General features: G+C 48.7%; 1 protein-coding gene across 1 annotated transcript in view; it reads left to right on the forward strand.

Moving 5' to 3' along the window:
- The window catches only part of LOC308436729 (uncharacterized protein), a gene marked incomplete at its 5' end in the record, with an annotated part of 45,341 nt that overhangs the window by 13,602 nt on the left and 8,808 nt on the right, over nucleotides 1-22,931 (forward strand). The window contains 3 exons of the mRNA XM_080937716.1: nucleotides 10,087-10,356; nucleotides 19,721-19,996; nucleotides 21,262-21,537. Of these exons, the coding sequence (XP_080793842.1) occupies nucleotides 10,087-10,356; nucleotides 19,721-19,996; nucleotides 21,262-21,537 (822 nt within the window). The remainder of the gene's footprint in view (nucleotides 1-10,086; nucleotides 10,357-19,720; nucleotides 19,997-21,261; nucleotides 21,538-22,931) is intronic.

Below are 22,931 nucleotides of genomic sequence, written 5' to 3' on the forward strand. Positions count from 1 at the left end.
CACTGGCCTTTGATGGGCAGAGTTACACTGAATACCTCAATGCTGGGACTGAGAGTGAGAAGGCGCTGCAGAGCAACCACTTTGAACTGAGCTTACACACGGAGGCCACTCGGGCTAGTGCTGTGGATTAGCAAGGTCACAGAACGTGCAGAAAACATGGCTCTGGCCATTGAGGATGGGCACCTACAACTGAGCTATGACCTAGGTTCCAGCCAGCTGTGCTGCGCTCCAAGTGAAGATCAACACCAACTGTTGACTTAGAGCCAGGGCTCACAGGGAGCACAGGGAAGGCTCCCTTCATGTTGGCAATAAAACCCCTGTGACTGGCTCTTCCCCATTGGGTGCCACACAATTGGACACAGATGGAGCCCTGTGGCTTGAATGTGGAGAGCATTTTTGGTACCTCTGGACAGTTGATGGTGGAGTAATATTAATATTATTTCAGGACATCTTGTGGCTGGCCAAGGCAGGAATCTGGCTTCTGTGCTATGCCCAGTAAGGGCTAGTATCAAGCACATCTACATCTGAAGTTCGGGCAGGGCTCTCAAGAATAAGACTATAAGGAAATACATCTACATCAGAAGTTCTGGGCAGGGTTTTTAAGAATTCGGTATAGGGAAGTACTTTGGAAGTGCATAGGGAAGTACATTCCTATTTGTAGCTCCAGGCAGTATCCTTAGAAATGCAGCTCAGGGCAGGGTGGATTTCAGAATGTGGGCACAGAAGTATCCATTTTCGTCTCTGACCTTTTTCACCTGACCTCCAGTAAGATGTTTACAGGATCTTTAGCGGAAGTCTTGCTGCAACTTTAACTAACTTGTCTCTTTTCTTAAATCCTCACTCCGGCTATGGGAGACCCATGTTGTTTGCCCGAGCTGGTCTCAGACACTTGGAGACCTGCAGAAGCTTCCTGTGGAGCAGGCTCACCCCAAGCCTATGGCACACATTTTGTGGGCTGTCTGCAGGACGTGGTAGTGGGTTAGCTGCATCTGCTGGAGGACACTGTCACCAAACCAGAGCTCACCAAACCCTGCCTCTCTCCCTGAGCTGCCACCAAAACTGCCACCTTCTCTACTGTAATTATTTTCTATTTTTTAAACTTGTTGCATTTTTATATGGTTTTCTTGACTGCGCTGGCCAGAAGAACAGCTGGCCTGGCCTCCTTTCTGTCCGGGCCTCTGTGCTGCAGAGACAAAGTGGTGCTGAGGGACTCAAGTAGACCATAGACTTCATAGCCCTGGTCTTTGAAAGCTGCCTTAGGACACACTCCTCTGCCTAAGGTACCGTGCCTCTGCCCCTTGCACTGTATGTTGTTACCTGTCCACTTGTATTGGTCCATTGGGTCTCCTGGGCCATTTCTAGGCCTTGTTTGTGTGTAATTAAATGTGTTATGGATGAGAACTGTGTCCCTGAGCAGGAGGGAGCTGTTGGGCTTGAGGGGGCCCTTCATTAAACCTTCATCCATCAAAGACCCAATGTTACCCAGTGTCAGTGATCCAAGGCTAAAGGGAGCTGCACAGCATGTTGTTACTAACGCCAGGTCAATGTCAAATACCATAAAACAAAGTCTGAAAACCTTTTTTAAAAAGGTATTGTACCTGTGGGACTCATTTTAAAATGTATCGCAAAGTTCTAGTGCTTGAAAGAAACTGTGGCAAACAGAGCAAGATAATAAGAAATAAATGCAAGTTAAGAGCACTGGATGCTGATCTTCCAGAGGCGCTGAGTTCAATTTTCAGCAAGCTCTTCCTGGCTCACACCCATCTTTAATGGGATCAAGTGCCCTCTTCTGGTGTAACTGAAGACAGCTACAGTGTACTCATTCATGAAGTAAGTAAATCTTAATAAATAAATAAAAAACATTTTAAAGGTCCTTTTGAGAAAAACTGATAAACCTGTATCATCTTTTGTTTCAGATGTTACCTTTCTTTTGTAAGTAAATCATTACAAAACAAGATCTCTAAGTATCCATCTGACTCACAGGATGCTGAAGTAACTGTATTTAGAGCAGGTTATAAGAGTATCTTTTGTTGTCCTGTTTTAACTGTGGTCTGGGAGACTCGCTGGCTCATCTGCTAAACTAGCCCTGGTCCTGGAAGCCTCTTGCCTCCATGTAATCCAATCTAGGCCTAAAATGTTAAGCCTGAGGCTAAGCTTTCTTATTCTTTCTAAACTCTACCTGGTGGGATCAACTCAGATGTTCTGGCTCACAACCTGGCTTTTCTCTCAGCCTCTGAATTGCTCCTCTTGCCTAAAATTAATTCTGGCAATCTTTTCTAATCTTCTGGCTCCTTCTGAATCTCTCACTCTTTGTCTTTACCTGTATCTAGTTTGTTCTCTCTTCAGTCTGTCTCTGTAGAATTCTCTGGTAAAAATGTTCCTTCTCCCTCTGTATTCCTCCACACTCTCAACTCTACTACACTGCTCCATGAACCTACTGTGTCCTGGACTGTCCTCTCCTCCTGCAGTGTCTGTCTCTCTCTTAAGTAGCTTCCCTTTCTTCTCTCTTCTCCTGAGAGTTCAGCATATCCTAGTCTGTCAAATCTTTCTCTGATTTGTCACTTTGTCTGCCACTCAGTTACACATCATTTCAAACAAGGAGTGCTTCCTTTGACAAACTCACTATACCTCCATCCTTTAGCATTAAAGGTGTGTACCACAGTGCCCTGACCTAGGCTTTTCTTATCTGAAACTTACTCTATATCAGCTGGCCTTAAACTCAGAGATCTGTTGGCCCCAGTCTCTTGGGATTAAAGGCATGTCTTCATTAATGCTGGATCTCACAGACCTAGAAGGTGTGGTCTCCTTCAGCAGCAATGTTCTGAATTGAAATTTTTCTACAGTGTGGTTCACAGGTTTCAGAAACTGCCCTTGACAGGTATGACACTACCTCCATGCTCCTGGGTGATCGGGGCTAGCTCACTCCTTCTCCCTGGCGGAGGAAGCTGGAGTGATGGACTGTGGTCTGGGACTGATAATGAGCTCATTGCCCATATTTATTCTTTTATGTTTTACTGGCTTGCTTCCCCTGGCTTGGTCAGCTTCCTTTCTTATAGAACTCAGGTCTACCAGCCCAGGGATGACTCCACCCACAATGGGCTGGCCCTCACCTCTTGGTCACTAGTTGAGAAAATGCCTTACAGCTGGATCTCATGGAGGCATTTCCTCAACTGAGGCTCCTTTCTCTGTGATAACTCCAGCTTGTGTGAGTTTGACACAAAACAAGACAGTACACTGATTTTTTAGAGAGGAGATATTCAAATTATCTCTGCTCTGTTTTTGCTTAGTTTATTGGTTGGATTGTTTCAGCTTCTCTTTTGATTCCCACGACAGGGTTTTCCTATGTGGCCCTGAGGACCCTGGCCCAGGCTGGCCTATAACTCATAGATTTTCCTGCCTGTGTCTCCTGAGTGCTGGTATTACAAGTGTTCACCACCACTGTCCAGGAAATTCTTTGTTCCTACAGGGCTGGTACAGCCCTGGGGTCTCCTAGTCCTGGACAGAGAATAAGGCTCAGGCCAACCCTGCATTCCTGTGACCAGATCTGTCAGCCTGGGGTTCCACCAAGAGACAAAGACAAAAGATCTCAGGACAGAGTGACCAAACCACACCAAGTGCACAGTGGACTGAGCTCCAAATAAAACTGCCTCACTCACATACAGACCCCACCACACTCAACACAGGAAACACAGACTCTGGAAGGTTCTTCATACTGCCATTTATTTCTTCCACAGGACTCTGAGTATCTCAATCCCTTAATTTACCACTAATCACCGCCTCAGGTCAAACATTTGAGCAATCGAGTTCACATTCAGATTTTTCCATTCAGTGTGGAAGTGAGATGCTCAGGGCAGCAGGAGCTGACAGGTTGCAGACGTGCCCAGTGCCTGCTGGACCAGGAAGATGGCTGTGGAAGGGAAACAGAGAAGTTCAGAGACAGGGTCCTGTTGTGATAAGGCAGCTGGGGCTATACAGGTCTTCCCATTTTGCACACAGGAAAAGCAAATAGCTTTAGACATTTGTTATTTCTAAAGCAGAACTTGTCCCCACAAGAAAGCGATTTCGGTAAAAAATAAAAGTCAGGACAGTCAATATGAAAACATCAGAAGTCCCACCACTCATTCGGAGGTCCAGATCTGAGAGCCCCTGGGAACCTGTCCTCTCCTGTTTGCCTCAGGTCCAATCCCAGCCCCATGTGTCACCTTTTCAAGCCTCCAGAGACAAGTCAGAGCTCTGGTCGCTGTTGCTGCCTGCAGTGGAAGAAATGAGACACTCAGGAGACTGACAGTGGGGCTGGAGGGGCTCTGGTGGGCTGACTGAGCTCCAGCTCCACCAAGGAAACACAGAAAATCTTGCCCCTTCTTACCTCCAGCTGGAGAATAGTCCCCTCCTTTTCCACCTGTGAGAGGAAAGCCTGTAAGGAATGAAAAAGAAGAGTCTTACTCTGGAAAGTTTATGGAACTGACATAGACTTGGGTTAGAGACAGTAGCAATGGATGGTGAGGATGTGTTTCCCATTAATGACACAGAACACACTTGTAAAGGAGGTTGAGAGAAAACTCAGACCCTCCCTTTCCTACCTGTTTTTCTCCTCCTCATCACAACAGCCACCACAGCTCCAATGGCAGCCAGAGCTCCAAGGACAACCAGAGCAGCAATGGTCACCATGTTAGAGTCAGTGGATGGAGGAGGCTCTGGGATGGGAAGGGGCAGGAAGGAAAGCTGAGGGTCATGACCCCAGCTCTCAGCCCTGACCAGCTGAGGGTCTGCAGAAGGCTCCAGCTTTGCCTGAGCCCAGCTCTGCACCCACACCCTCCTTACCCCATCTCAGTGTGAGGGGCTCAGGCAGCCCCTCATGGTACACATGGCATATGTATCTCTGTTCCTCCCCAGAAGGCACCACCACAGATGCCCACTTCTGGAAGGTTCCATCCCCTGAAGGCCTGGTCTCCACAAGCTCCATGTCCTGGCTCAGGTCCTCCCCATTCAACTGCCAGGTCAGGGTGATGTCGGCAGGGTAGAAGCCCAGGGCCCAGCACCTCAGGGTGATAGCACCTTCAGCTCTGGGGTGATGGGTAACATATGCTTTTGGGGGATCTGAGGAGAAAAATTGTAACGTTCAGGCGGTTTTCTTTCTTCTGGGGTCTTGGGCAGTGCCTGTTAGCCTCTCCTGGGAATAGAGCTTATCAGGTGTGGGGAGGTGAAAGTCCTCTGTAATTTACATACAGTGTTATGAATAAGTTTATATTTGGGCAATTCTAAATTTGGGTAACAAAATCAGGGTCAGTGATTATAGGTGCTCACTAGAAAATGTGACTTCTTTCCTGAGCAGGTTGGCCAGAGACTCAGCCTCACTGGAGTCAGACTCCAAAAACCTTGTGTGGGGGATGAGAATGGGCCCTGAGCAAGGCCAGGGACTCACAAGGACTGCACATGGAAGTCTAACTGACTTGGTTATTCAGGATCTTCCCTCCTGATACACACTCTGGGTTGTCCTGAGAGAAGGATGAGACCTGGGAGAAGGGAGAGATTCATGGAAGTCTAACTGACTTGATTATTCAGGATCTTTCCTCCTATACACACTCTGGGTTGTCCTGAGAGAAGGATGAGACCTGGGAGAAGGGAGAGTTTTTCCTGACAAAGGTGAGGAGTCCCAGGAGAACTGTCCTCCTCCCATGTGCAAGGGAGGGAGAGAACGTCAGAGGAAAGACAGCCAGAATTCTGCCTCGGTCACAATGAGACAAGGATTCATTCTTCAGCATCTCCTTTGAGACACTGATTATTTCACATTTGCTTCAAAATTAGACAAAAGAAAGACATAAACTGGATCAGTATAGGAAAGAAAGAAGTCACATTATCTCCTGTTCCAGAGAAGAGGATTCTTGAGCACCTCATTGTATCACAGAACACTCTTGCATCTAAGAAACACTTATTGTTTCAGGAGACAAAACCAATATGAAAATCAGTATCCTTCACTTATTGAGCAGCGTTGTCAGAGAAGGACTTTAGGAATAACATACCGTTCAAAATAACTCTGAAAGAATTAAGAGTTCTGGGATCTATCAAACCGAGGAAATGGCAGAAGCCTATCTTCCAAGCTTCTAGTATTGTAGGAGGAAACCACAGAGGATGGTGTCAGAAACCCCAGGCTCCAGGACTGGCAGAAATAATGTTCTGAAATGATCATTCTACCAAAGTAACCTAATATAAGATTCTCATGCATTTGAAAGGTTTAGAAAAAATACAAGACTATGAGAACCAAACAGTCTCAGGAGTAAGAACTGGAGGTGTTAAAATCCCAGCCTCAAATTATAAGGCAGAGCTATACTGACAGTAACAGGCTGGAACTAACTTAAAATAGAGAGAAAGATCAATGGCATGGGGTAGAGGTCCTGGACGTGAAATATCAAAGCAATGAGTCCTCAGGATTCCCCAAAGCAGACAAATAATAAGTCCTTGAAAGTTTTTGTGAGGAAATAAATTTAGATTCTCACTTCTCACTTTGTACAGAAATAAAGGAGGATCAGTGCATATATGGGCCAGCAGGTGGCGCTGTGAACCTTGAGTTCCTGAGCTCACCAGGAGCTGAGCTTGGTGCAGCCCTGGCAGGCCTCCTGGCATGGAGATTATTTGATGCAGTCAGAGCTGTCCAGAGTTCTGAGGTTAAACTGGAGAGAAACAGCCTCGGGTCTCTCAGTAGGAGACAAACTTTGCCTTGAAATCTGTTTTGAGTCCAGTGCCTTCTCAGTGCAGCCATCACCCAGGGGACAGCCAGCTGGGCAGCCACCTGATAGAGAGCTCAAAGTCACTGGAATGCTGCTCTCCCTGGCTCTAGAGCACTCATTACAAGTTCCCCTGTTCCCGCATCCAGTGCAGCAATGCATAGGCAACACCTACTCTCACCTGTCAGGAGCTGACCTCAGCCTGGCACTCAGCCTGAAGATCAGCTAGAGCTCCACTCCCAGTCTTCCTCCCACGCCCCTGCCGCTTGGGCAGACCACCTGCATCTGATGCCTAAACTGCCACCTCATATACCGGATGCAGGAGCCGTCATGACAGTTGCACTAGGCCCTGAGAACCACACCTGCTACTGGGGCTTCAGCTTACCTACATCTTGCTAAGCCTCATGGCCACTTGGCACTGCCTGTTACAGGAAGGAATTCAAAAGACACAAGAACACTCTAGAGGAGCTGAGAGTCTCCTAGTCCCTGCTTTGCATAAACCAGAGGACACTTCTCCCGGTTCCTTGGATTCAGTCCACTGGAGACCTTGGGGACCTTGGGATTCTCATCCAGGAAGAACCTGTACTGAATTCACCCTCACTGGCTTTCTAGCCCTGGGTCCCTGCAATTCCACCAAATGGAAAGATATTCCTGAATATCCCTGGCCGGATTGTAGACACACTTCAGACCTACACAGTTCCAAGAAGGCCACCAGCCTGCAAATGTCCAGGAATAGTCCACCTTGTGCCAGTGTGCTCTGCAGAGTGCCTGGGTCTCTCCAGGGTATCCAGATGCAGGAGCTGGCTCTGGGTTCCCAGAAACCCAGGAAGCTCTAATGCCTGTAACAGACTCAGGAGAGGTTAAGGACTCAAGAGCTGAGGTCAAAGTTGAGAGCAGAGAGAACCTCCCCTCCTCTTCATCCTGGCTGTCCTCTGGATGCCTTTGCTCATCCAGCTCTTAAAGACCCCAGTTACCCAGCTTGCTCTGGATGCTGTGGCCCTGCTGCTGACCTGAGGTGTCTGCAGGTCTTGGAGTAAAAGGTGCTCTGTTGGTGGGACCACAGTGATTTCTGGCTCAGCAGCTCTGCTGATTGTACAAATAAAGGCTGGAGTCATAGGAAGGTTGTGGCCATTTCCCCACCTTTGTAGACGGTCTGGAAAGAAGCAGACAGTGCCTGACAACTTAGTCACCTCAGCTCTGACAAGGTCTCTGTCCTTCCTGTATGTCCACACTGCTGCCTCCTGCACCTCAGCAATGACACCCAACAATGCACAGGAGATGTCTGAACCTTCCTTTAGCATTTCAAAGCAGTGCACTGTGACCTAAGGTCTTGAGTCAGCACAGGAGCCAAATGCCAGGAATTTAAGGAAGGTGTTGACTCCAGATGTGGACATGGCTTTTGAGGGAGAATCCCAGGCAGACAGACCGGCCTCACACATCTCTGTGTTGATGGGGGTCATGGGGACGCCTGGAGAGTGACAAGTCTTCTCAGTGCATTGGAGGCTATAAAAAACCCATCAAGGGAGGAGAATCAAACTGAGCAGCAGCTGAAGCCATTATCTGACCTGCTGGGGAGCCCAGAGCAGGAAGGAGACAGCCATGTTCACAGATCCAAAAACAAGGGGAAGCAGGAAGGTCAGAAAGGGAGAGCAACAGGCCATGTAGATAGAAAGTGTGTGTGTGTGTGTGTGTGTGTGTGTGTGAGTGTGAGTGTGTGTGTGTGCAAATGTGTATGAGAATATGTGGGTGAGTGTGTGTTAATGTGTGTGAGATTGTTGTGTATGTGAATATATGTGTGTGTGTGTTCGTGAATGTGTGTGTGAATGTAGGGAATGAATGTGTGTGTACGTATGTGTGTGAATGTGTGTCTGAGTGTGTATGTGTGTGAATGTGTGTGAGAGTGTTGTATAAGTATGTGAATATATATGTGTGAGTGTGTTTTTGAATGTGTGTGTGAATGTAGGGAATGAATTGTGTGTATGTGTGTGTGAATGTGTGTCTGAGTGTGTATGTGTGTAAATGTGTGTCTGAGTGTGTATGAATATGTATGAATGTGTGTGTCCATGTGTGTGAGTGTATGTGTGTATTTGTGAGTATATGTGTGTGAGTGTGTTTGTGTGAGTATGTGAATGTGTAGGTGGGTTTGTGTGAATGTGTGCACATGTGTTTATGAGTGTGTGTGAATATGTGTCAATGTGTGTGTGTGTGTGGTGTGTTTGTGTGTGTATGTGAATGAGTGTAGTTGGTTTGTGTGAATATGTGCATATGTGTGTATGTGTGTGAGTGTGTGTGTGAATGTGTGTATGTGACTGTGTATGAGTGTGTGTGAATGTGTGTGTGCATGTGTCTACACGGGCTTGTATGAGTGTGCATGCACATAAGAAGACTAAGGGAGGTATAGATAAATGGTTCTTAGCATAAAGAGACCTCAGAAGGGAATATGGGGGTTGTTTGGTTTTCTGGGCAACTTAGAGACCAGAACAACGAGGAAAACGTCTTCCCATTTCTCAGAAGACACTGCAGGCATGAGATCCACACAGTGACGGGCTCCTGAGAGGTTGGAGGAACAAGGGAGGAAGTTGCATTGTGAAGGAAGCATCGAGAGGCTGACAATCTGGTGCTGCTGTGCAGAGGCTGTTATTACCCAGTGCAGGTGGAACCTGTCAGGAGCCTTTAGGACCCGCTGTGGGTCTAGCACAAGGCTGTGTGGACCATTTATTTATCTACTTGGAACACTGAGCAGTCTGACTTGGCAGTGTGAGGTAACCCTAACCCTAAACCACTACAGGTGAACACAGACCCCTGATCTCTGGGGGACACGGTGGTGCTTGCAGGTCAAAGTCTCCACTTGAAGAAAATATCTCTCCACTGCTCAGTGCAGAGGAAGGAGTCAGGACAAAGTCTCAAGTCCCAAGACTCTAAGGGTCTGAAGGCTGAGGGCGGGGCTTGGGTTGGTTTCTCTTTGTGCTCTTGCTGTCATTGTCAGTTTTACTGCTTGGGACACTTTTCAGCAGCAGCACCTCATTTGCCCTTAGGAGGTTCCTAGAACACGCGATCAAAGTAGCTGTGATTGCAAGTTACAAAGTCCAGGATTTGTGTCACTGGTCTCCTCCTGAGAGGATGGAGACCCCTGTGCGGTGCACTCTACTACTCCTGGTGCTGGGGGCCATCCTGATCCCGACCCAGACCCGCGCGGGTGAGTGCAGGGTGGGGAAGGAAATGGCTGCACCCGCGTCGCCCACCTGACCCTCCGCCCCTTTCTACCATCCCGAGCCCCGCGCCCTACTCCACTCACGGGCTCCACTCCGCTCGCCCGTCCGGGGTCCCGGGAAGAAGTCGGGGTCTCACCGCGCGCCGCCCCCAGGCTCACACTCGCTACGGTATTTCGCCACTGCTGTGTCCCGGCCCGGCCTCGGGGAGCCCCGGTTCACCGCTGTCGGCTACGTGGACGACACGCAGTTCCTGCGCTTCGACAGCGACGCGGAGAATCCGAGGGCGGAGCCGTGCGAGCCATGGGTGGAACAAATGGAGCCTGAATATTGGGAGCAGGAGACGCGGATATTCAAGGAGCACACCCAAAATTTCCAAACTTGTCTTCGGAACCTGCTCCACCTGTACAACCAGAGTCAGGACGGTAAGTGACGCCCTCGAAGGTCAGAGGTCAAGTCCCTTCACGAACTCGCTGAAGGGCTATGGGACCCGCTGTGGGTGCCTGAGTTTTGCTTTAGGTTTGGGACTGTTCCTGAAGACTGGGCTGCACTGAGTACATGCCTGGGCCAGGGTCGCACACTATCCAGGATATGCACGGGTGCTACGTGGGACCAGATGGTCAGTTCCAAAGCGGGCACTATCAACATGCCTATGATGGCCGCGATTACATCATCCTGAACGAGGACCTGAGCTCCTGGACCGCAGCAGACAAAGTGGCTCAGATCACTCAGCACAAATGGGAGGAGGCTGGTGTGGCAGAGGAATACAAGGCTTACCTGGAGGGCACATGTGTGCACACACTCCACAGATTACTAGGGAACTGGAAGCAACACTCAGGTTAGTGTAGTGTGAGGAACAATCCTCCCTCGGCTCCCTCTTTCTCTGATTGGGGAAGAAATAGAGAGCAGTACTGCCTTTGTCTTGCCTCAGGACACAGAAAAGGCTTCTGGGTTCCTTGAGAGTGTTTGAGAAGGGGAGAAGGGCTCTCCTCAGGGAGGAACCTTCTCTCACAGTCTGTTTCAGGATGGAGACAGAGAAGATCCCTGGCTATCCCAACAGTAGCCAGCTTCAGTCTGCGGGTCTTGGGAGCTGTGGCTTCTCTGGGGCCCCCTTCTCTGCACTCACTGGGGTCTGACTCTGGTGACACAGAGTGTCTCAGACCTTCCCAGTCTAGTGCAGGAGTCTCTTCTCAACAGGTGGTGAGAGACAGGGAATGCCTAGGTCCTAGAAATTCCCTAAGAACAGTTGATCTGGTGGGCTGCTGAGAGGCTTTGATCCTTCTCAGCACCCAGCTGTGCTGTCCCTCCACAGGATTGAGCACCTGCAGTTTCCAGAAATTATAAAAAATTATTCCTGAACATTCTGCCTTTTCTCCTCAGAACCCCCAAAGACACGTGTGACCCATCACCCCAGACCTGAAGGTGAAGTCACGCTGAGGTGCTGGGCCCTGGGCTTCTACCCTGCTGACATCACCCTGACCTGGCAGAAAGATGGGAAGGACCTGACCCAGGACATGGAGCTTGTGGAGACAAGGCCATCAGGGGATGGAACCTTCCAGAAGTGGGCAGCTGTGGTGGTGCCTTCTGGAGAGGAGCTTAGATACAAATGCCATGTGGAACATGAGGGGCTGCCTCAGCCCCTCACCCTGAGATGGGGTAAGAAGGTTGTGGGTGCAGAGCTGGGCTCAGGGAAAGCTGAAGCCTTCTGCAGACCCCGAGCAGGTCAGAGCTGAGAGCTGGGGTCATGACCCTCAGCTTTCCTTCCTGCCCCTTCCCATCCCAGAGCCTCCTCCATCCCCTGACAGCAGCATGGTGACCATTGCTGCTCTGGCTGTCCTTGGAGCTGTGGCTGCCATTGCAGCTGTGGTGGCTGTTGTGATGATGAGGAGGAGAGACACAGGTAGGAAAGGGAGGGTCTGAGTTTTCTCTCAACCTCCTTTACAAGTGTGTTCTGTGTCATTAATGGGAAACACATCCTCACCATCCATTGCTACTGTCTCTAACCCAAGTCTATGTCAGTTCCATAAACTTTCCAGAGTAAGACTCTTTTTATTCATTCCTTACAGGCTTTCCTCTCACAGGTGGAAAAGGAGGGGACTATTCTCCAGCTGGAGGTAAAGAGGGGCAAGATTTTCTGTGTTTCCTTGGTGAAGCTGGAGCTCAGTCAGCCCACCAGAGCCCCTCCAGCCCCACTGTCAGTCTCCTGAGTGTCTCATTTCTTCCACTGCAGGCAGCAACAGTGTCCAGAGCTCTGACTTGTCTCTGGAGGCTTGAAAAGGTGACACATGGGGCTGGGATTGGACCTGAGGCAAACAGGAGAGGACAGGGTTCCAGGGCTCTCAGATCTGGACCTCCGAATGAGTGGTGGGACTTCTGATGTTCTCATATTGACTGTCCTGACTTTTATTTTTTACCGAGATCGCTTTCTTGTGGGGACAAGTTCTGCCTTAGAAATAACAAACGTCTAAAGCTATTTGCTTTTTCTGTGTGCAAAATGGGAAGACCTGTATAGCCCCAGCTGCCTTATCACAACAGGACCCTGTCTCTGAACTTCTCTGTTTCCCTTCCACAGCCATGTTTCTGGTCCAGCAGGCACTAGACACATCTGCAACCTGTCACCTCCTGCTGCCCTGAGCTCCTAACTTCCACACTGAATGGAAAAATCTGAATGTGAACACAATTGCTTAAATGTTTGATCTGAGGGGGTGATTAGTGGTAAATTAAGGGATTGAGATACGCAGAGAGTCCTGTGGAAGAAATAAATGGCAGCATGGAGAGCCTTCCAGAGTCTGTGTTTCCTGTGTTGAGTGTCAGGTGGGAAAGGAGTGCTGGTGGGGTCTGCATGTGAGTGAGGCAGTTTTGATGAAGCTCAGTCCACTATGGGACTCTTCTGAGGTTTGATCCTTGTGCAGTTGGTGTGGTCTGGTCAATCCTCATCTCTGTCCTCCTGAGATATTTTGTCCTTGTCTCTTGGTGGACAGACTCTGGTCACAGGAATGGAGAGTTGTCCTGAGCCCTGTCCTGTGTCCAGGACTAGGAGACCCCAGGGCTGTACCAGCCCTGTGAGTACAAAGAATTTCTTGGGCAGTGGTGGTGAACACTTTTAATACCAGCACTCTGGAGACACAGGCAGGAAAATTCAGGAGTTCTAGATTCAGGAGTTCTAGGCCAGCCTGGGCCAGGGTCCTCAGGGCCATACAGAGAAACCTTGTTGGGGGAATCAGAAGATGATCTGGAATAACTCGACCAAAAAACTAGCCAAAAACTGAGCAGAGAAATTTTGAATACTTGCTTCCTGAAAAATTAGTGTACTGGCTGTTTTGTTTGTTTGTTTGTTTGTTTTGTTTTGTTTTGTTTTTGTCAACTTGACCCAAGCTGGAGTTATCACAGAAAGAAGCTTTAGTTGAGGAGACGCCTCCATGAGATCCAGCTGTAATGCATTTTCTCAACTAGTGATCAAGGGGGGAAGAACCCAGCCCATTTTGGGTGATGCCATTCCTGGGCTGGTAGACATGGAAAGCTGAGCAAGCCAGTAAGTAACATCCCTCCATGACCTCTGCATCAGCTCCTGCTTCCTGACCTGCTTGAGTTCCAGTCCTGACTTCCTTTGGTGATGAACAGCCATGTGGAAATGTAAGCTTAATAAACCATTCCTACCCACCTTGCTTCTTGGTCATGATGTTTGTGCAGGAATAGAAACCCTGACTAAGACAATCAGTTATTCTCAAAGAAATTATATTAAATCAGCAGTAAACAACCTGTTCATTCTAGTTGTTTTAAACATATTATAGGGACTGGAAGCCGAAGGGGAGTTAGCTCAAATGGTAGAGCACTTGCTTAGCATGGGAGAGGTAGTGGGACCCATGCCTACATTCTTCAGTTTTAGATTAATATAGTAAAAATGGCCATATTTCCTAAAGCAATCAACAGATTCAATGCAATCCCCAACAAAATTCCAAATCAATTCTTCATGGAGTTAGAAAGAGCAGTTTGCAAATTCATATGGAAAAACAAAAAACCCAGGATATCAAAAACTATTCTCAACAATAAATACCTTCTGAGGGAATCACCATCCCTGACCTCAAGCAGTATTACAGAGCAATAATGATAAAAACTTTATGGTATTGATACAGAGACAGGAAGGTGCCTGGCCCACAGGACAGTCAATGGGAACCCAGGGTCACCTAGGAGAGAATGGGGGAACAAGATACATGAAGAAGGCCAGCAAGTCAAGTGGTCTGATCGACTGACAATTTTTTTTCACATGCTAGTTTTATGGAGGCAGTAGAAAGAAATAAGGAAGGCCTGAGAAAGTAAGGTATGGAACTAAGGGAACTTTCCAGTTAAAGGGTTTCTCACAAACCCCTTTGTGAAGAATTACTTGAGGAGGGAGACAACCTAGATGCAGGAATGTTTTACCAAGCAGGATCCCTTGTCTGGGTGACTGTTCTACTCAGCTAGCTACCTGACCAGAGTGAGATCACCTAATCTCTGGGAAAAGGCCTCTACTGTGGGAAACAGAAACGTAGGCTGAGATCTATGTAAAATGGCATTAATCAGGTTAAGGAAGTTTCTTAATTTTGTCAGCTCCCAGCAGGAAGGTAGATCAATGGAGTAGAATTGAAGACCCAGAAATGAACCCACACACCTATGATCACTTGATCTTTGACAAAGAAACTAAAACCATCCAATGCAAAAAAATATATATAGCATTTTCAACAAATGGTGCTGGTTCAACTGGCAGACAGCTTGTAGAGGAATGCAAATTGATCGATTCTGATCACCCTGTACAAAGCTCATGTCTAAGAGGATCAAGAATCTCCACAAAAACCAGATACACTTAAACTAATGGAAGACTAAGTGGGGAAGAGCCTTGAACACATGGGCTCTGGGGTAAATTTCCTGAACACAACACCAATGGCTTATGCTCTAAGATCAAGAATCTACAAGTAGGAGGGCTGGAGAGATGGCTCAGTGGTTAAGAGCACTGTGGCTGCTCTTCCAGAGGACCTGAGTTCAAATCCCAGCAACCACGTGGTGGCTCTTAACCATCTGTAATGAGATCAGATGCCCTCTTCTGGTGTGTCTGAAGACGGCTATAGTGTACATATATATTATAAATGAATAAATCTTTTTAAAAAAATTCTCAGCATACAAACCGACACACAAACAGACAGAAACCAGGGAGGTGGAGGAGGATCAGTACAGATAGGGGCCATTCTTGGGCCCAGTACCTGTCTGCACATCCCCAACTTCACTGAGGATATTCAGGTCCCCTGGCTCCCATCTTTACTATTGCTGACTCACCGCAGCCTCCCTTGGTTACTAGGGTTGGGACAGACTGAGCAAAGCATGGGCAGCGGGCTGTCATGACATGTCCTGCCACCAGACAGTTAGACTGAAACCCTCAGGTAAGACCACTGCTTTAGTGATCCACCCAGAAGCCAGGGAGGAAAGAAAAACTTGATGTATGTACTTTCGTGGAATGGGGTCCGCAAGCCCACAAAAGCACCAGCAGGGGGCGCTGTGAGCTTTGAGTTCCTGAGCTCACCAGGAGCTGAGCTTGGGGCAGCCCTGGCAGGCCTCCTGGCATGGAGATTATTTGATGCAGTCAGAGCTGTCCAGAGTTCTGAGGTTGAACTGGAGAGAAACAGCCTCGGGTCTCTCAGTAGGAGACAAACTTTGCCTTGAAATCTGTTTTGAGTCCAGTGCCTTCTCAGTGCAGCCATCACCCAGGGGACAGCCAGCTGGGCAGCCACCTCATAGAGAGCTCAAAGTCACTGGAATGCTGCTCTCCCTGGCTCTAGAGCACTCATTACAAGTTCCCCTGTTCCTGCAACCAGTGCAGCAATGCATAGGCAACACCTACTCTCACCTGTCAGGAGCTGACCTCAGCCTGGCACTCAGCCTGAAGATCAGCTAGAGCTCCACTCCCAGTCTTCCTCCCACACCCCTGCCGCTTGGGCAGACCACCTGCATCTGATGCCTAAACTGCCACCTTATATACCGGATGCAGGAGCCGTCATGACAGTTGCACTAGGCCCTGAGAACCACACCTGCTACTGGGGCTTCAGCTTACCTACATCTTGCTAAGCCTCATGGCCACTTGGCACTGCCTGTTACAGGAAGGAATTCAAAAGACACAAGTACACTCTAGAGGAGCTGAGAGTCTCCTAGTCCCTGCTTTGCATAAACCAGAGGACACTTCTCCCAGTTCCTTGGATTCAGTCCACTGGAGACCTTGGGGACCTTGGGATTCTCATCCAGGAAGAACCTGTACTGAACTCACCCTCACTGGCTTTCTAGCCCTGGGTCCCTGCAATTCCACCAAATGGAAAGATATTCCTGAATATCCCTGGCCGGATTGTAGACACACTTCAGACCTACACAGTTCCAAGAAGGCCACCGGCCTGCAAATGTCCAGGAGCAGTCCACCTTGTGCCAGTGTGCTCTGCAGGGTGCCTGGGTCTCTCCAGGGTATCCAGATGCAGGAGCTGGCTCTGGGTTCCCAGCAACCCAGGAGGTTCTAGTGCCTGTAACAGACTCAGGAGAGGTTAAGGACTCAAGAGCTGAGGTCAAAGTTGAGAGCAGAGAGAACCTCCCCTCCTCTTCATCCTGGCTGTCCTCTGGATGCCTTTGCTCATCCAGCTCTTAAAGACCCCAGTTACCCAGCTTGCTCTGGATGCTGTGGCCCTGCTGCTGACCTGAGGTGTCTGCAGGTCTTGGAGTAAAAGGTGCTCTGTTGGTGGGACCACAGTGATTTCTGGCTCAGCAGCTCTGCTGATTGTACAAATAAAGGCTGGAGTCATAGGAAGGTTGTGGCCATTTCCCCACCTTTGTAGACGGTCTGGAAAGAAGCAGACAGTGCCTGACAACTTAGTCACCTCAGCTCTGACAAGGTCTCTGTCCTTCCTGTATGTCCACACTGCTGCCTCCTGCACCTCAGCAATGACACCCAACAATGCACAGGAGATGTCTGAACCTTCCTTTAGCATTTCAAAGCAGTGCACTGTGACCTAAGGTCTTGAGTCAGCACAGGAGCCAAATGCCAGGAATTTAAGGAAGGTGTTGACTCCAGATGTGGACATGGCTTTTGAGGGAGAATCACAGGCAGACAGACCGGCCTCACACAACTCTGTGTTGATGGGGGTCATGGGGACGCCTGGAGAGTGACAAGTCTTCTCAGTGCATTGGAGGCTATAAAAAACCCATCAAGGGAGGAGAATCAAACTGAGCAGCAGCTGAAGCCATTATCTGACCTGCTGGGGAGCCCAGAGCAGGAAGGAGACAGCCATGTTCACAGATTCAAAGACAAGGGGAAGCAGGAAGGTCAGAAAGGGAGAGCAACAGGCCATGTAGATAGAAAGTGTGTGTGTGTGTGTGTGTGTGTGTGTGTGTGTGTACATGTGTGTATATGTTTGTGAATGTGTGTATGTGTGTGTGTGTGAATGTGTATGTGTGAGTTAGTGTGAGTGTGTACTTGAATGTATGCGTATAAATGTGTTTAGGTGTATGTGTGTGTGTGAGTATGTGTATTCTTGTGAGAGACTGTGTGAGTGTGTGTGTGTGAATGTGTATGAGTGTGTGTGCATATGTGTGTTTGAATATGTGTGTGTGTGTTTGTGAATGTGTGTGTGAATGTAGGGAATGAATGTGTGTGTACGTATGTGTGTGAATGTGTGTCTGAGTGTGTATGTGTGTGAATGTGTGTGAGAGTGTTGTATAAGTATGTGAATATATATGTGTGAGTGTGTTTTTGAATGTGTGTGTGAATGTAGGGAATGAATTGTGTGTATGTGTGTGTGAATGTGTGTCTGAGTGTGTATGTGTGTAAATGTGTGTCTGAGTGTGTATGAATATGTATGAATGTGTGTGTCCATGTGTGTGAGTGTATGTGTGTATTTGTGAGTATATGTGTGTGAGTGTGTTTGTGTGAGTATGTGAATGTGTAGGTGGGTTTGTGTGAATGTGTGCACATGTGTTTATGAGTGTGTGTGAATATGTGTCAATGTGTGTGTGTGTGTGGTGTGTTTGTGTGTGTATGTGAATGAGTGTAGTTGGTTTGTGTGAATATGTGCATATGTGTGTATGTGTGTGAGTGTGTGTGTGAATGTGTGTATGTGACTATTTATGAGTGTGTGTGAATGTGTGTGTGCATGTGTCTACACGGGCTTGTATGAGTGTGCATGCACATAAGAAGACTAAGGGAGGTATAGATAAATGGTTCTTAGCATAAAGAGACCTCAGAAGGGAATATGGGGGTTGTTTGGTTTTCTGGGCAACTTAGAGACCAGAACAACGAGGAAAACGTCTTCCCATTTCTCAGAAGACACTGCAGGCATGAGATCCACACAGTGACGGGCTCCTGAGAGGTTGGAGGAACAAGGGAGGAAGTTGCATTGTGAAGGAAGCATCGAGAGGCTGACAATCTGGTGCTGCTGTGCAGAGGCTGTTATTACCCAGTGCAGGTGGAACCTGTCAGGAGCCTTTAGGACCCGCTGTGGGTCTAGCACAAGGCTGTGTGGACCATTTATTTATCTACTTGGAACACTGAGCAGTCTGAGTTGGCAGTGTGAGCTAACCCTAACCCTAAGACACTACAGGTGAACACAGACCCCTGATCTCTGGGGGACACTGTGTGGTGCTTGCAGGTCAAAGCCTTCAGCTTTGAAAACATCTCTCCACTGCATTCCAAACCCACCTCAGGGCATCACAGTGGGGTCAGGTGTGGAGGTAGAAGGAGCAAAGGGAGTGCTCTCACCCTGAAGGCTTCCTCTGTGATTAGTCTGACATCCTGGCCCTGAGCTCAGGTAGAGAATGCTATACATGGGGCTCAGGCAGAGGGAGGAGTCAGGACAAAGTCCCAGGTCCCCAGAAGTGGCCTTCAGGTTCTGAGGGCTGAAGGCGGGGCTTGGGTTGGGCAGTGCAGACCTGTGGTTTCACTTCTTGATATCTGTGTCCTTGTCAGAGTGTCTCCAAGGCCTCACACTGCTGTTGTGAGCAGGTGCATAGAGAATGCAATACAACTCTCTGTGATCGAAAGTTACAAAGTCCAGGACTTTATACAACTGTGTTTGGATCCCCCTAACCTGAGGATGGGGCCCATGGTGTCCTGTGCCCTCCTGCTCCTTCTGGCTGCCTTGCCAGGCCAGACCCAGACCTGTGCGGGTGAGTGCTGATTCAGGAGGAAACCGGGCTCCTCAGGGAGGTGGGGGGCACACCCCGGAAGCCAAGTCCCCGAGTTCCGGAGTCCCCTAGTCCCCCACCGAATCCTCCACCCCTTCTCCACTGGTGTCCAGAGGCCTGAGTCCGGGGTCCCAGGAGGACGTCCAGGTCTCACCAGGCGCTACCTCCAGGCTCACACTCTCTGCGGTATTTCTACACCACCTTGTCTGGGACTGCACCAGGTGAGCCCTGGTTCATTGCTGTGGGCTACGTGGACGACACGCAGTTCGTGCGCTTCGACAGTGCAGGGGAGAGTTCGAGATATAAGCTACGTGCTTCTTGGATGGAGAAGGAAGGCCCCGAGTATTGGGATAGGGAGAGAGAGATTGTCACAAGCAATGCGCAGTTTTTCCGAGGGAACCTGCAGACCACGCTTGATTACTACAACCTGAGCCACGATGGTGAGTAACCCTCTAAATCTGATGTCCTGTCCTTCTGTATCTGTCTCCATTCCTCTCCCTCATCCAAGCCCTCTCAGCACCGGGTGCAAAAGGGACCGGGTTTCCCTCCACGTCTGAGGAAGTTCTGGCGGGGGCCGGCCTGACCGAGAGTGGGGTCCCGCAGGCTCTCACACAATCCAGGTGATGTATGGCTGTGACGTGGGGTCGGACGGGAGCTTCCTCCGCGGGTTTGAGCAGTACGCCTACAACGGCCGCGACTACATCACCCTGAACGAAGACCTGAAAACGTGGACAGCGGAGGACAGGGCGGCGCTCATCACCCGACGCAAGTGGGAGCAGGACGCTTATGCAGATCTCCGTAGGATCTATTTAGAGGGCCCATGCAAAGATTCCCTGCTCAGATACCTGGAGAATAGAAAAGAGTTTCTGCAGTGCACAGGTGCGGGGCTCCGGCAACTCCTCCTTCCTTCCCCTCTATGCTGGGCTCAGACAAAGAAACCCAGCAGCTGGGGAAATGCCCATCTCTCTTGTGTTGCTTTAATTTTATTTGAAAAACAACAACAACAACAACAGAAGAAGAATGTCATTACGCAAACCAAAGGCTATGCGCAGCTCAGTGAACTTGGATGCAATTAGAATCGCTATTATGAACCAGTAGAGGTTCACACTGGATTTTACATGTTTTCCGTTAAATGTAGTCATGACTATACTACATCAAGGCCGGGAGGCGGGAGAAAGAGAGACAGACAGAGGATTGGTAACAGAATTGGAAGTACGTATCAATTATTCCCTTCCATTGTCCACGATGTCCTTTATCTACATTTAGTCTTTGCTCATCTCTAAATACTAGCCTGTTCTAATTTCATTATGTCATGTTACAAGTAACAAGTACATTTCTTAGCAAGTACACATAGTTTTTTTTTTTGTTGTTGTTATTGTTGTTTTTTGTTTTTTTTCTAATGTCCTATATGAGCAAAAACAATGTAGTTTTTATTCCCGGTTGTAGTTCTGAGATTGTGAGACTTTGTTTAATATTATATATTCAAAGTACATCCCTTTTCCTATGTAAACTTGTGATTACATTTTGTAGAGCTGAACAGGATTCCATTTTATATGTATACCAGATTTTTATTATTCACTTAACTGTTGGTGCACCTGGGTTGTCTAATTGCAACCACTAAGACTTTGAGCATCATATCAAGGAAGAGAGCAGAGAGGGGACAGCTCAGTGCTGGGTGTCTCTTCACTTGACAGACTGTTCCAGTCCTTTCCGGCTCTTTTAAACATGGAAGGGGGAGAGCACTCTTGTGTTTCCTGACTAAATCAGAGACTGGCTCTTCCAAGGCAGCACATTTGTCTCTAGACAGTCCAGAGTCTCTTCAGGATGAGAAGGGAGAAGGTTCCAGAAATGACAGAAAGCCGTGGCCTCTCCCAGGTCTTGTTCTCTGCCCACACAACCTCTGTGAAATCTGACTTCAGTGACATTGAATCTCTGAGCTCTACCCAGATAAAAACAGAGGTCCCCTTTTCCCTGTTGGGATGTGTAGCTGATCCTGGGCATAAGGTCTAGAATTTCCGTAACTCCATAACTAACCCTCTGGGGAAATTTGACTTTACTTCAGTCCTTTCCCAAGTGGTCAGTGGGCACGTCTGTGTTGTCCAGGAAGAAAACAAGATGCCAAACTTTCCAATTCTTCTCCTCAGACCCCCCAAAGACACATGTGACCCGTCACCCCAGACCTGAAGGTGAAGTCACCCTGAGGTGCTGGGCCCTGGGCTTCTACCCTGCTGACATCACCCTGACCTGGCAGTTGAATGGGGAGGACCTGACCCAGGACATGGAGCTTGTGGAGACCAGGCCCTCAGGGGATGGAACCTTCCAGAAGTGGGCAGCTCTGGTGGTACCTTCTGGGGAGGAGCAGAATTACACATGTCATGTGTACCATGATGGGCTGCCTGAGCCCCTCACCCTGAGATGGGGTAAGGAGGGTGTGGGTGCAGAGCTGGGGTCACAGAAAGCTGGAGCCTTCTGCAGACCCTCAGCTGGTCAGGGTGGAGAGTTGGGATCATGCTGTCCACTTTCCCTTCATGTCCTTACCCCTCCCTTCTCAGAGCCTCCTCACTCCAGTAGGCCCACCAGGTCCTTTGTTGGTGCTGTCCTTGGAGCTATGGGCATCTTAGGTTTTATGGTTGGAGGTGTTTTGATGTGGATGAGGAAGAACAAAGGTATGGAAGAGTCTGTGGCTGGGTTTTTTTTTTTCTTTTATCTCCTTTAAGAAGGGTTCCTTATTAATAATGTAAAGCAATACCCATACCCCATATGCACAAGCCTGCCCATCTCTGGCCTGTTTACAGACACCTGACAATAAAAGAAAGATTCATAATGAGGATGGTGGGGAGAGGTCTGCACGTGATTCTCAGTGGTCAGAGGTCAGAGGCCCGGGGACAAGTCTAATGCTGAACACTACAGATCTCCAGGCTGGCCTCAGTTCATCCCCTGAATATAATGTCCAGGGTCCAGAACCTTTCTTGGTCTCTGATATCCTTTTTTTTTTTAACAGGTGGAAACAGAGGTTATAATTCTGCTGCATGTCATAATGTGAGAGAACAGTTGTCCCTGAGGCATTGGGGTGGGAGCTGAGCTGAAGGTTCTTTCTCTAGCCCCACCTGTCAGCCTCCTGACTGTCCCCTTGTTGTTTCTCCTACTGCAGGCACAGATGGCTCCTGGCTTGTCTCAGGAAACTTGAAAAGGTGACACCTAGGGGCCTAGGATTAGGGCTGATGCAAACAGGAGAAGACTGTGTCCCAGGTCCTCTCAGATTTGGACCTTCGAATGACAGGGGGCCCTTTGAGATGTTTTCAATTTGACTTGCTGACTCTTGTTCTTTATCTTGGGACAGCTGCTTGGTGGAATCCAGGGACAAGTTAAGACTTCTAAACAGTGAAATCAGTTTGGGCAGCAGTGTCTGGGGTCTTATGCATTTCTGTGCAAAAAATGGGAAGACCTGGAGACACCAGCCCACCCCTGCACACCAGGACTCTGACCCTGCCTGTCATCCCTTCCATAGCCAACCTTCCTGGTCCAGCAGGCACTGGGGACATCTGCATCCTGTCAGCTCCCTGCTGCTCTGAGCTGCAGCTCCTCACTTCCACACTGAACAGAAGAATCTCAGTGTGAGCTCATGACCTGAGTAGTTCACTGCTGGGGAAACTGAGGGATTGAGATACTCAGAGTATTGTGGAGGAAATAAATGGCTGCATGGAGAACCTTCCAGAATCTCTGTTTTGTGTCCTGTGTGTCAGGTAGAACAGGAGTCCTCTGTGGCATCTGCTTGTGAGTGGGGCTGTACAGGTGGGCTCAGTCCGTGTGCACT

The sequence above is a fragment of the Micromys minutus genome (genome assembly GCF_963924665.1).
Source record: "Micromys minutus genome assembly, chromosome: 25".
Taxonomy (NCBI): domain Eukaryota; kingdom Metazoa; phylum Chordata; class Mammalia; order Rodentia; family Muridae; genus Micromys; species Micromys minutus.